The following is a 14,962-nucleotide window of genomic DNA, read 5'->3' on the forward strand; positions in this document are numbered from 1 at the left end:
ACAACCTTGGCTCTCCCATCTTGCAGCCGAATGCGATCACTCCAGGGGGGTCCCAGCACCTGTCGGCTCCGTTATGTTTGTGTCTGAGTGTTTACATGTCAAAACACACGTTGTTTTATTATAAATTGCTTCCTTTCCGCTTTTCCCTTAAAATATAGCTGGGGTGTTATATAGATTTTTTGGACTTATCCGTGTGGTAGATTATTTATGACTTGCATTTCTAGGCGGTAAAGGCGGTATTACAAACCTCATCCTCCACAGCGGTGCTGGGTACATAAACGGGTCTTGTAAAGGCCCCAGTGCCAGGGCTGGCATGGAGTCAGCACCCGTTTCCTGGAGTCGATATGATAACTGTCAGAGTACCAGGCCAGTCATAATTGTGACACAACACACTTGTGATTCAGGACCACAGTCACGTGTGTGGCTTCTGCAGAGTGAGTTACCATCTGCTCCAGTGTTCTCCCGGTGGGGGGGGGGGGGGGGTCTTGTTTATTACCCACGGGGGCTGTCAAACAGGAAGGAAGGCAGCTGCTGCCCAGCACACAGTGCAGTATGAACCTGTGGGGGATCCCTCCGCTCTCCCCAAATACACCCCTGCTCAAGAATGCTCAATGGCTCCTCACTGCCTACAGGAGCTAGTCTAGCCTGACCCTGGAGTCTGGCCCAGCCTATCGCTTCCAACCTCCACAGCCACCCTTGAGGCTCCCTTTCCTTACCTTCCTCCCCCACGTGGCCATCCTTCAACGTGAAGCTCACATCCCACCTCTCCCAGGAGCCCTTTCCAGACCTCTCTGGGCCACAGCAACTTCTTTATCCAAACTCCATACCAGTACTGACCAAGCCACCATTTGACAGTTCATCTAGACTACAAAATCCTGTTAATTATCTTCAAATGAGCGAATCCAATCTTACGGCCCCATTAGACTGAAAACTCTTTTAAGTTGGAGAATGGGTTCCAGAAATGACAAGCCATAACATAAAAACAATAGTGATTTGTGTGTTTACTGTGTGATAAGCAGATAATTTACAGGCATGACCTAACTTAAGCTTCACAGCAACCCAATGAGATGGGTGCTCTTACTGCCCCCAGCGAAGGCCGAGGAAACGGCTCAGAGGCAAAGAAAGGCCCACATCCAAGGTCATGCTGGAGGCAGAGCTGTGATGCAAAGACCTGTCCACCTGGTTTGCTCTCTCCCGTCCCTCCACGAACGGTGCCAGGCGTGTGGTGAGCTCTCTCTTAGGCTGGTGGGCGGGTGAAGGTTCACTCGCTGAGGGCTCTGCATTCACCAGTGGGAAGAACAGTGGTTGGGGATCCACCTTGGCAGATATGGGTTCATATCCTGCCTCTGCTAGCCATGTGACCCGTGCACATCACCTACCCCTCCAGGACTTCATTTACAAAGCGGGCGTGCTGACCCTCACCTGACTGTCTGCTGTGAAGTTAAATTAGACAATGGACAGAGAGCACCACACCAGTGTCAGGCACACAGTAGGTGCTCCGTAAAAGGCGTTTCCTTAGCTTGGTGGGGGACCCGAGCTTTGAACCTGGGTGGCCTGACTCCTTGGCTTCCATGTCCCCCTGCCCATCTCCCTGCACACCCTTGACCTGTAAGCATCCTTCATTTGCTCCTCCTCCCTAGAGAGGGTCTCTCACCTAGAGCTGCACACAGGTCACACAACTCCCATCCACCCTGCCTCATTTTCCACTTCTCTCCCCTTGAAAAGGGTTTTCCCTCTGCTGTTTCTTTAGCCACAGGGAGGGTGAGGGGCAGAGAGCTTGGTTGTGTGACTGCCAGGAAATGCTTTAGAACTTTCACCTCAATCAAACTGGTCTAGCACATGACAGGCATCACATACTTGTTGGCTGACTGAATCAACAAGCGATGGTTCCCAGCACCTACCACATGGGTCGCCCTGGGGACAGAGAAATGCACAAGGGCCCCCAACAAGCAATGGATTCTCTGCCCACGTATACAAAGAGGAAGAAAGAGGGAAGGAAAAAGAGAGGAGGAAGGGTCAAGGATGTAAGCTAGCTTTTCGACCTTTGTATCTGGTTCCTTTTACCTGGAATCTGCTTTCTCCTCTGCCTTTAGGTAATTAATAACCATCTGTGCCTCTCCAGCCAGCTTGGACCCCACTGCCTCTTGGGGCCACATTTATCCACAGCACAGGGATATTTTGTAATGGCTTGTTTACTTGTCTGCCTAAACTCTAGCCTCTAAACATGTTTAGAGTTGATATCTGTGGTCCTGGGCACAGGACATGGTACACAGGACACGTTTCATAAATATTTGCCCTACGAGGTAAGAAATCTCTCTGGGCCCACAAGCCCAGCAGTCATAAGACAATGAGAGGTGAACTCAGGACAGCTGGATACTGCTACGGCAAGGGCCACTGGGGAGTGAAGAGCAGGCCGAGAAGGATGACAGTGGGAGGGGCCCGTGAAGGATTCCTGGAGGACAAGAGATAGCAGGGCGGTGAGGAAGGAAGAGCTGGAAGGCGGCAAAGTGTCCCTGGTCACCCTGCTCACCCTGAACGTGAACTTGGAGAAGCGGGGACTGGCGGAAAGGGGGGACAGGGAGGCAGGTCTGAGGAAACGACTGTTTGGGGTGAAGGGGATTTACATCTTTCATCCAATCCTAACACTTCCCAAATGCCAGGGCCAGATTTGAGCTGGGCCTTCAACCATGAGTAGAATAGGGGAGGGGAAGACATGTGGGCATGAGGAGTGAGACGGTGGGGGGCCCAACTTAGCTGGAGGCGGGGGCGGGGGTGGGGGACGTGGACAAAGACTTTCTGGGCAGATAAGACGGGCGATTGTCGCAGAGGTTTCACCTCCTGTAACCTTCTTAACAAAATGATCTCTCATAGGGAAAGAAAGCCACGTGAACAAAGCATTTCCTTTAGCGTTTTCAATGACGTGGAAAAACTGTAAATATCTTAAGTCTAATAGTCATGAAAGAGTTTATGATGTCATGAAAGATTTAGTCAATGGAATTTAAAATTTGCCTTTCGGCAAAATGGGGGCGGGGGAATGCTTTGTGATGAAAAAGGCAAACATTCAACTCAATTGAATTCAAAACATACCATTCTGTCATGTTATGATCAAATGAGGTACAAACTATGGTTATACATGTCTAAGGACTGGACAGCAATATGGAAGCAATTTGGGGGGACCATTTTTCGCTCTGAAATAGCTATAGTTACAATATTGTTTGGGCAATTTTTAAAAAATCAGACTAGGTGCTGTAGAAGCTGGAAGCTACGGGAGAGTTCTGAGGGAAGAGGCACACAACGGAAGCCGTGGTTAAGGAAGCAGAGCCTGGCAGTGGTCGACACGCAGCCCGGGCCCGGGTGGCCTGCTGTGCCAGCAGCCAGGGGTGAGGTGGGCTGCACATGGATGAAGGTGCAGGGAAGGCTCTGTCATGTGCAAGGTAGCCAGGATACAGTCTCAGTTATTCAAGCAAACACTAATCTGGGTGTTGCTGGGAAGGCATCTTATAGATGTGATTAAAGTCCATAATCAGTTGACTTTAAGTAAGGGAGGTTATTCTAGATGATCTGGGTAGGCTGATCTAATCAGCTGAAAGACCTTGAGAGCAGAACCAAGGTTTCCCTAATGAAGAACTCCTGCCCCTGGGCAGTGCCATCGGCTCCTGCAGAGAGCTGCGGCCGCCCTCTGGACTCCAGACTTTGCCCAGCCAGCCCTCACAACCACCCGTTCCTCAACGGGAATCTCTCAGTATGTATCTCCTTCCGGTTCTGCTGCTCTGGTTGAATGCCGACCAACAAAGATGGCCACAGGGGTGGGGAGCGGGGGGACTGCAGGCACCCTGGCGGGAGACAACTGCACCGGAGTGACGGCCACCTCCCTAATATGCCAGCCCCCTGCTTAGCCACCCGGCCCACATTCTGCACAGGCTCGCATCATCCCTCACTGCTCCCCCAGATGCCTCTTTGGGCCTTTGCCTGTCATTGTTCCCACCACATCTGTCAGAGCCATTAGCCCACACATCACCTGCCCGGAGCCTCCTGGACACGTTGACCCCACATCCTCCCCCTGCCCCCCGCCAGCCAGGGGGTGGCCAGGCCCCCTGGACTCAAAGGTTCTCACCCTAGCGACACCAGCACAGCCCCCCAGCTGTCACGCTACCCTTGAAAGAAGGGGTCACGGACGCCCAGGGCAATGGAGTCACGTGAACAGCCCGATGGGGGGTAGTGTCCCGCGCTAACTCACACAGCCGGCAAGTGGTGGGGCAGGACCCGACACCACACGTCAGCTCAGTCAACTCGCCGGTGCGAGCTCTGTCTGCAGCTCTTCGCCCAGTTCTTGAGGGCAGGGCACACAGGGAGCAATCCTTTTAAACTCCCCCCTGCAGCGCTCAGCCTGGTCCTAATATTCAGGAGGCACAACATACATACCCCTGCCCGTTTCTGGTATACTTCGTGGCACGGCGCTTGGTCTCACGTGGAACGCAACGCCGCCTTGACTCCTCGGCCCTGCCACGTGGGAGGGTGGCTCGTTTCCCGGGGAGACGGGTGCACGTGGATGGGCTCCGAGCAGGGCCGGGCTCCCCGGGGTGCTCCGTAAGGGTGAACAGCGCCCACTCCCCTCGGGCCCCTCTCTGTGCTCCGAGGGCTTTCTCAGGAGGCGGTCAGCCCCGCAGGACCCCTCCCACCCAGCAACCACTCAGACTTTGGGGGGCCTTTGTGCTTTAATAAAGACAGTATTACTGAGTCGCAAAGCTTCCCTCCTTTCCAACCCTCCTTGCTGCCAGGGTTCCCACTAAAGGTGAAGCGCTGTCATTCAAGGCCAAAGAAAGGGCTGAATCAAGACGCTAAACTCTTTTGACTTAATGTTACAATCTACGGCTCTCCCCAGACCTGTTGTGTGAGAAGCGCTCCCAACTCTGCACAAATGCCCCTCGGCAGTGGCTTCGGGTGTCCTCAGGCTCTGGGGGCCGGAGGGCAGGGGATCTCCCCGCAGGGCTCTCTGCATGCATCTCATGAACGCTCTAGTTTCCTCTCTGAATGCAGACAGCAGCTGGGTGCTGGAAGAGCCCCACCACCAACGCTGTCCCCGCTTGCTTCAGGCTCCAACAAAGGCCACTTGAGGGCCGAGAGACAGCACTGCCCAGTTCCTTTCCTGGGCCTGTTCTCTCCCCTTTCACACATCTTTCCCTTATTTCCCCTGCCCCCTTTACTCCTCCTGCTTTATGCCTCATTGAATCCATTAGCCACTTTACAGGGTGCTCCTGAAGAATAAATTTTCTGTGTGGGGCTCTGATGGTTTCCCTGCTGGCAGCTCCAACCCGCCTTGGTGGTAGTGGGAGGGAGGGAGAAAAAGGCACACACTCGAGGGAGGAGCCACTGATGGCCCCTCCAGGATGCATCTCCATCTGGCATGTCTGCGATAAGCTGGCTGGAGCAGGCACCCACACCTGCCAAGGGGCCCCACCCTGCTCCTCCATGCTCCCAAAGGGGTCTGATCCCTCATGATCTTAGGGCAAGCAGCTTAAGCCCTGTGAGCCTTTGTCTTCTCATCTGTAAAATGGGGATAGCAGTTGTACCTTTCTCATAGGGTTGTTATAAGGGTTCAGTGGGTTCATGTAGCAAGGGCCTTAGAGCAGGGCCTGAATCAAAGTGCCACTATGCAGAGGATGTGAGCGGTTGATGAGCCTTTGTACAATATAACAAACAGAAACAGACTGTGGTTACCAGTGGGATGACAGATGAAGGGGATTAAGAGGTACAAACTACTAGGTATAAAATAAATGTTATAAGGATGTAAGTACAGCACAGGAAATATAGCCAATATTTCACAGTAACTTTATATGGAGTATAATCTATAAAAATATTGAATCACTATGTCTTACACCTGAAACTAATATTGTAAGTCAACTATACTTTAATAAAAGAAAAAAAAAAAAGAGTCCTTGTACTACCTCCAACTTCTCTACTTGTTGGTGAATGAAGGAAGGAAAAGAAAAAAAAATCAATTCAAGGCTATTTGCAGCTGTTTCTGTGTGTGTGCGTCTGTCTGTGTGTGTGTTTTCTTTTTTCCTGCCTTGGTGTCCTGGAGCTCTGAAAAGAATAAAAACAGTGGCCTAAAGCAGTGAAAAGGCAGGATTCTTCTTAAAATCCCAGCTAATCCTGCAGCTTCCTTTAAAGTGGCACTCGGAGGAGGCGGGGAAGGGGCCAGAATTGTTTTTGTAGCACGCTCCCCTCCCAACCACTGCTCCTGGAGACCAGGAAACGAGGGGGAAAAATCCATAAATCATCCTCCAAGAGCAGGACAGAAGAAGGAGCCGGCAGGGGGACAGGGCAAAGAACAGGAGCCAGCAAGGGAGTGGGGGCGGCATGAGGGGGCACCTGACTATCTGATGGACAGGGAGGGCTGCCTGCAGAGGGCAGAGCATCTAGGCAAGAGCTGGGCGAGTCACCCCATTCAAAAGTCAAAAAAGGGAAAGAAAGGTCTCAAACTCCTGTGCAGCATCAGGCCCCACAGAACAAGGATGCCACACCAAAAGGTGTCCCTGATCAGATCACTTCTTTCCATCCCGCTGCATCTCCACCCTGGTCACCTGCTATCAGGGCTCCCCAGCCTCTCTGTCCCCCACCCATTCATTCTCAGTGAGTAGCCAGAGCCAGCTTTTAAGGATGAAAGCCAGATCATGCTACCCCTGCTTGAAAACGTTCAGTGGCTCTCCACTGCCCTTAGAATAAAATGCCCGACCCTTCACCGTGGCTGTGAGGTCTGACCCCTGCCCCATCACATGCCAACATCGACTCCATCTGGCCCCCACCTATGCTTTGCCTCTCATATTCACCAGGTCCTTCCCACTTGAGAACTTCATTAGTGCCACTCACCTGGGCCAATCCCTTCCCATCCTTTCCCATCACAGATGGGGGCTCCTCTCAGGGAGCTTTCCCAACCCCTCTGAGGAGGTCTCCTGCCTGCATTCTTCCCCTCAAGGCCCCCTACTCTGCCCACAGCGTTTCTATAGCTGCTCATTCTCCAGCTCCCCCACCAACAGTCAGCTTCCCCGTCTGACTCACTCACCACTGAAAAGAGCCCCCAGCCTGGTACCTGGCACACAGTAGGTGAGCAGTAAACACTTACTGGATGGATAAAAGAATTAATGAGTAACATCCACAGCAACTGAGCATTAGGATACAAGAACCAGCACATTTAGAAGCTAGAAAGGCTGGGGTGAGATTTTAAGAATTCTCCAGAAAAGCTCTCCATTGCAAACCATCACTGTAGCTTTTCAGTATCTGAAGTGGTCCACATTTTGGGTGACAGCAATTTAGATGTTAGTTTCTTGTTACATGGCAAATGGTTTCCATGAACTACTTTAATAGATTAGAGACCCAGGAGCTTTTTCTGTGAAGGGCCAGATAGTGACTATTTTAGCCTTTGTGGGTCACACAAACTCTGTTGCAACTACTCAACTCTGCCACCGTAGTCGCACAAAAGCAGTTGAACGCAAAACAATATGGATCTGACTGTGTTCCAACAAAACTTTACTTACGAAAGCAGACCATGGGTGAGATTTGGCCAAAGGCCAATGCTGACTGATCCCTGGATCAGACTAAGGCCTAGCAAAGCCACAAGAGAAGGACACATAAGAAGCACCATTTTTGGTTATCAGTCTTCAACAAATATGCATAGCAGGTACTAGGATATCACCATATCCTAACACTGCTTCCATGATGTAGTATGACAACACAGAATAAAGACAGGAACACCCTGAATTTATTTAAAAATTATTGTTTCATAGAATACAAAGGATTTCAGCTGTGTCATTCTCTAAGAGCAATTCTAAGACCTCCTCTGGAGGTCCTGGGGAGCTATTGTTGTATGTCTAGGTGGGTAGGTGAGTGGATGGATGAACAATACAAATGGAGAAGACAGGATGTTTTCTACAGTGGTCACAAAGTAGACTTGGTCAGTAATTGGGTGAGAGGTTAGGGGAGAAGTTGTCAAAATGACTTAGTGGTTTGAAGCCTATGAGACCAGAGGGACGACCTGGTGGTGGAGATGGGTAAGATGGATTTGGCTGACAAAAAAACAAGGAAAGAGAAAAGACAGCCTTTTCAATCACGAGACATCCACATACAAAAATGAATCAAGACACACACCTTACACCTTTCACAAAAATTAATTCAAAATGGGTCATAGATCTAAATGCAAAATGCACAACTATAAAACTCCTAAAAGATAACATAAGGGAAACCTAGATGACTTTAGGTATGGCAAAGACTTTCAGGTAAAATATAACACCAAAAGCACAGTCTATGAAAGAGCTAGTTGATAGGCTGGACTTCATTAAATTAAAAACTTCTGTTCTGCAAAAGACAATGTCAAAAGAATGTGAAAACAAGCTGCAGACCAGGAGAAAATATCTGCAAAAGACACATCTGATATAGGACTGTTATCCAAAATACACAAAGAGCTCTTAAAACTCAACAATAAGTAAACAACCGATGACAAAATAGGTCAAAGACCTTTACAGACACCTCACCAAAGAGATATACAAATAGTAAATAGGCATATGAAAAGACGCTCCACATCACCTGTCATCAGGAAAATGCAGATTAAAACAATAAAGAGATACCACTACATACCTATTAGGAGGGCCCAAATCCGAAACACCGATGACTCCAAATGCTGGCAAGTGTGCGAAACAACAGGAACTCTCTTATGTTGCTGGTGGGAATGTAAGATGATGCAGCCACTTTGGAAGATAGTTCGGTGGTTTTATACGAAACCAAACATACTCTTACCATAAGAACCAGCAATCATGTGCTCTTTGGTATTTATCCAAAGGAGTTGAAAATTTATGCTCATACAAATGCTTGTACACGAACGTTCATAGCAGCTGTATTCCTAATTGTCAAACTCGGAAGTACCCAAGACGTCCATCCATAGGTGAATGGGTAAACAAACTGTGGTACGTCCAGACAACAGAATAGTACTCAGTGATGAAAACAAATGAGCTATTAAGACATGAAAAGACATGGAGGAAACTTAAATGCACATTGCTAAGTGAAAGAAGTCAATCTAAAAAAACTACATACAGTATAATTCCAATGGTATGGCATTCTGGAAAAGTCAAAACTCTGGAGACAGCAAAAGATTGGTTTTTGGTGGTTGCCGGGGATGGGGAAGCGGGGAGATGAACAGGTAGTGCACAGAGGATTTTTAGGGCAGTGGATCCACTCTAGATGATACTAAAAAGGTACATCCGTGTTATTATACATTTGTCCAAACCCACAGAATGTACAACATCAAACGTGAACCCTAATGGGGACTTCCCTGGTGGCGCGGTGGTTAAGAAGCTGCCTGCCAATGCAGGGGACACGGGTTTAATCCCTGGTCTGGGAAGATCCCACATGTCGCAGAGCAACTAAGCCCCTGTGCCACAACTACTGAGCCTGTGCTCTAGAGCCCGTGCTCTAGAGCCCGTGAGTCACAACTACAGAGCCCGTATGCCACAACTACTGAAGCCCGCATGCCTAGAGCCTGTGCTCCTCAACCAGAGAAGTCACTGCAATGAGAAGCCCGTGAACCGCAACAAAGAGTAGCCCCCACTCGCCACAATTAGAGAAAGCCCACGGACAGCAACCAAGACCCAACGCAGCCAATAAATAAATAAATAAGTGAACCCTAATGTAAATTATGGGCTTTGGGAGATTATGATGTGTCAAAGTAGGTTCATCAATTGTAACAAATGTACCATCTGGTGGGGTATACTGATCATGGGGCAGCTTATAGAGTGTGGGGGGAGGGAGCATATGAGAAATCCCGTACTTTCTGTTCCACTTTGCTGTGAACCTAAAACTGCTCTAAAAGATAAAATCTTTAAAAACAAAACCACAACAAAACAGCAAGGACACAGGAAAATCACAGTCTCCGCGTCTTAGCCACTTGATTTCAATTATCAATTGAAAATGATTATCATCCAGAAGATGACAAGTTACAAACAGCCTGGAAGTTTCCTCCTGAAGAAAGTAAGTGTTTCAGAATCCCATGTTTTCTCAGGACTTAATATATAATTGAGAAACATTCTTACTTATTTTCTTAATCCAGACTTCTGGGCATTTCCAATATTGTCTAGAGAGAGAGGAAGAATAACCTTGTAGAACTAAAACCAGGGCAAGAAAATAAATGGCTTTCTAAGCCCTTGCCACGCCCTCAGAAATCAGATCCATGTGTTCTCTTTGAACCCGGACATGAACCCTCAGCTGGAGATATTGGAACAGATGAGGACCAGGCTTAGGGAAGGCAGACAGATCTGGATTTGGATCCCAGTTCTGCTCCTTCCAAGTGGGATGGTCTTGGGCAAATCTTACAGACTTTCTGGGCCTCTACTTCCTTATTTGTATAATAGGGTTTGGACTTAAACCCTCCCAGCTCAGACAAGCTATATTCTAACATTCCAGAGCCAGTGCTCTGCCATGAGAATTCCCATGTTCACAGGACCTGATCCTCTACTTGTTCGACTGCTTAATGCGAGCACCACCACACAATCACAACAGCTTACCTGTCTGTGCCCCCACCCCCTCGTGGGCTGCATGCTCTCTGGGCGCAAGGCTGTCCACTCTCCTCCCCAGTGCGTCCCGGCACCTTGCAGGGAGCCCCTGCGCGGGCGGGATGCACCCATTCCCCAGATGCTTACTGAGCGACACTCATGTGCCACTTGCTATGAATCGAACTGGAACCTAGCTACTCTCTCTCCAGCCACAGCAGCTTCTTCTGAGAATTCAGGTTGCTCACCCGGACCCTGGGAGACCCTGAATGTGGGCCTCTGTGGCAGCAGAAGGATGGCAAGCCCGGAGGAAGGTACAGGAGGAGACGGAGCTGAAGGTCACATGCAGCAGTTTTCCTTCGTCGGGCACGGATGCCAGTGCAGCCTTGGGGCCCACACACCGCCCCTCAGGCCACTGGAGAGCACTGCCACACCTTCACCCATCGCCTTGCCATGGCCTCATCTGTGATCCACTTATTTGTGACCTGATCCCAAATCCCCACTTACAGAGCCTCCTGAGCCTGCAGCATCTTACCCCACTCCTGAGCAGGGGATGTGCTCTCAGTTAAGGTTGGGGTTATAGTTTTTGCCTTGGAGACAGGATGGGGGCAATTTCTGAAATTTTCCAAAGTTAATGAAATTTCAGAAATTTCTGCTGAGACCCAGGTACGGATAGTAGGCTGGAACTTGGGGTAAAGAGGTAGCGCCAACTAAGGCACAGCCTGGACAATAGCGGGAAGATGGGGTTCTTCCCACTTCCTTGAACTGACTCATGAGAGCAGCTCTGGCCAGGGTCCCACAGGCAGGCAGCAGGGGCAACCTCTGCCCACTCAGGAAGACTCAGATGATCCTGTGTTTATTTTTAGCTGTTTTTGTACAAAATCCAAAAGGCCTTTGGACGCTAGGCTCATGTCCAAGGTGAGGTGTTTGATAAACAGTAACAAAAGCATCAGACCCGCCCCTGAAGAGCCTACATGCCCATCCCAGGTCTCCCGGTCTCCGCAAACTGTCAGAGATGACCTACAGAACCTTGTCATTTATAAACAGCCCAGGAGCTGGGCCACCAGACCAGGTCCTGACCTGACAGTTACTCACCGTGTGACCGTAGACAAGTCCCTTCTGCTCTCTCAGTCTCAGTTTCCTCATGCATAACGTACGCATGCAGATGGACCAGATAATCTCTAAGAAACCTCGCGGGTCTGGCAAACCACATCTCATCCTGGACACTTACCCTGGTCTTGGGCATGGAACACGGGGAAGAGCCCATGAAACCCAGACTTGAGGAAAATAATTAACTGTTCATGTGATTTCAGCATTTCCCTTAATAGTACCATTTAGATCCAGCTGCAACTAACAATCACAGAGCACCTACTATGTGCTAGGCTGTCTCATTAATGGCCTCTTATAACCAATTCGCAGGGAAATTGTCATTGTCCTCAGGTCACAGACGACAGGAATGATGGTACACTCACCCAGAGGCATGGGCTTTGTGGTCACCGAGGCTTGGGGTTAATCCCGGCCCTCCCCTCCCTACCTCTGTCCTTGAGCAAGTCACGTAACCCCACAAAGCCTCAGTTTCCTCATCTGTAAAATGGAGATAATGCTAGCCCCCGTGTCTCACGCGGTTGTGTCAAGGTCTGAATGGAAGGGGCGTGTGAAGCACTCAATAACCATCATCTTGCCTTCCCTAAATCTGTTCTGAAATCTCTCAGAATGTAGCCTGTTGGTCCTTCCTTGATACCCGGTTCCTGCCTTAGGATTCTCTGACACATAGGCTCGATGGCCCAGCCAATGGCAAGTGGCCCCACTTAGGGACGGAGCTTCCTCCTGAGGGCTGAGTGGAATGAAATTCTGCCGTGGCCCATGTCCAGGCCCGAGAGCTCAAGGCCACACATGCCCAGGGACAGCCCATGCATGTGCACATACCAAAACCTTGTCCGTGCAGCCCTGGCCACAACTGTGCACAACCGCCACCCAGCCAAGCCCCGCTGACCCAGCATGAACTGCCGGAAAGGTGGTCATCACAGTAGAAGCAATAAGAGCACCAACCACGATACCTGCCCCACTTTTTCTGTGGTTCACAGAGCACTTTCACATGTGTCATCTGGGTAGGGTAAAGGCTGTGTTTTATTCACCTCTACATACCCACTGAATAATGCTAGGTATTAAGCAGATACTCAGACACTACTTGAAGGAATAAGTTTTATAACAAGATTTTTTAAAAATCATCATCTACTCAGCACTTACAATCAGCTCCACATTCTGCTAAGTGCTGAAATATGCAGCCTTGCATTTCATTCTTACAACCACCCCATGAGACGAGCTTACTCATCAATCCCTGTTTTGCAGAAGAGGAAACAGGCTCAGAGAAGTTAAGTGATGCACCCAAGGTCTCAGCCAGTGAGAGACAGACCTGAGCTGTAGACTCTGGTTCCAGACCTTGGTTCTCACCCCTTCAGTCTTTCTCCTCCTCTTTAGCCAGAAGAGGCAGCAAGGGGGACATGGGAGCAGGATGTATGTAGTGTGAAGTAGTAGATGGATAATTCAATGATGTTTATATTTGGAAAAACAGGAAAATCCTATTGCCTTTGAGATACAAACCAGAGAAAGCAAAGATCAGCAAAATCATCTCGGCTGAAGGGACATGAGAGTCTCTGTTCTACTTTCTGGTCCCCGAGGCACATTTATGATTACTTTTTGTACGTCCTCGGCCTCCTCACAGCCCATAGCATGCGGCTTGTTGATACCTCTTCTGTGCTCTCCTAAGTCCCCTCCTGTAGGCGTGCCCACCTCCCACATTCTAGCAGTTTCCTCTTCATCCCACCTACCACTGTGGGAGCCGAGGGGATCATCTTTTTGCAAAAGGTCCCAGAGTTACTAAGTTCCTATTTCCTTGGACGTTTTGTTTCCATCCACTGTCCCAGCCAATGACTTAGAATAAAGTTTATGAGCAACTGCCTACCAGAAGCAGGCAGGCAGGGAGTGACACGCTCAGAGTGACACAGGCATTTTAAAAAAGCCTTGTTTTCCTCTTTTCCGCAAATGAAGAAGCTAATGGCACTGACACTCAGCCACAGGACGAGGGGTGATAGGGAGTGGTGGGGACTGTGGCCAACCCAGTATCCCTAGAAGGAGGTAGCTGCCTCTTAGCTCAGCCCAATGCTGCCAGGTAGGTATGCAAGTCCAGTGCTGCCCAATGTTCCACCTTTCGAGGGACAACAGAGTTTTATTTCTTTTTTCACATATTTCACATGAAGTTTCCTGATTTCTAAATGTTGGCAACTAATTCCTCCCCCTGCCCCTTTTCTTTTTAATAACATACAACAGTGGGCTAGACTTGGCCATGAGCTACACATTTATAACCTCGAGTGATCCTTGTGGCACAGATGGCTGTACTCACCAGGCGGCCCTTTGCTCCCCTCACTTCTAAGCCTCCCTGGCAGTTGGTGAGGCTGTGCCTCAGGCTCAGGCCAGTGGCCTGTGAGTGGAAGAGCCGCCGTAACTTCTAGGCCAGGGCAATTCGGAGCCGCTATCTCCTCCCATTTCTCTTCCCCCGTGAGGCACTGGCCCTGGAGGCCACCTAGCGCAGACGGCACAGCAAGGCTACAAGATGGAGGCGGGTGAGATCTCGGAGTCCATCACTGGAGACAGCCAGCACCGTCTGCCCTAGCGCACGCCTGGAGGAGAGGTCTTTAATTACAAAAGCCCCATGGTAGTAGTTCAGCACTTCCTGGTTTCCGAAGCACCTTAACTCTGCTTTCCTTATATGACTCTCAACCCACTAAGAAAACAGGACAAGGCTTTGTTATTTTACAGGTGAGCAAACTGAGGCTCAGAAGGTAGAAGTGAACGGCCCTGAGGTGTGTGGCAAACAGGTGATGGACGGGGATTCCAGCTCTGGGCTCCCAAGTGGACTCCCTGTCCAGTGCTCCTCCTAGACCCCAACTCAGGAGCTGGCCTTCGCAACACGAGCCCCCTGACACTCTCTGGGTCACCTGTGGCTTGTACGAGGACGACTCGCCCCCTCCCCTGCCCATGGCTAGCTGAAGATCCACCTCTTACCTTTCCTGTGGACTTGGTCCCTTTCCAGATGCAGAAGTAACAGATGGTCCAGGCTGCCAGCAGACACAAGGCCAGCTCCCAGCGAAGGTTCCCGATATGCTCAATCCCATCCGAGATGGCCAGGACCCGGCGCCTGCAGAAGGGAGCGCAGAGAGTCACGGGGGTTGAGGAGGGCTCACACTGACCCCACTATAGGCAAAGCTCGTGCTGCTGAGGTGTAGGGGCAGTCCACTCACTCATTCGCCCACCATTCACCAAGCATCTTCTCTGAGCCAGACTCAGAGCTGGGCGTGGGAGCCTCAGAAAGGAACAAGATCTAGCCCCCAGCCTTCATGGAGTCACTCCATGCGGGATAAGATGGGCGT

General features: G+C 50.0%; 1 protein-coding gene across 6 annotated transcripts in view; it reads right to left on the reverse strand.

Moving 5' to 3' along the window:
* Window positions 1-14,962, reverse strand: part of SLC6A11 (solute carrier family 6 member 11) — a 119,238-nt gene that overhangs the window by 79,796 nt on the left and 24,480 nt on the right. For all 6 annotated transcript variants that reach the window (XR_009048746.1, XM_057705440.1, XM_057705439.1 and 3 more), the window contains exon 5: window positions 14,598-14,730. Coding sequence is in view for 5 of the 6 variants with exons in the window: in XM_057705440.1 (XP_057561423.1) it covers window positions 14,598-14,730 (133 nt within the window). In the remaining variant the exon portion in view is untranslated. The remainder of the gene's footprint in view (window positions 1-14,597; window positions 14,731-14,962) is intronic.

Source organism: Hippopotamus amphibius, chromosome 13, assembly GCF_030028045.1.
Source record: "Hippopotamus amphibius kiboko isolate mHipAmp2 chromosome 13, mHipAmp2.hap2, whole genome shotgun sequence".
In the NCBI taxonomy this organism is placed as follows: domain Eukaryota; kingdom Metazoa; phylum Chordata; class Mammalia; order Artiodactyla; family Hippopotamidae; genus Hippopotamus; species Hippopotamus amphibius.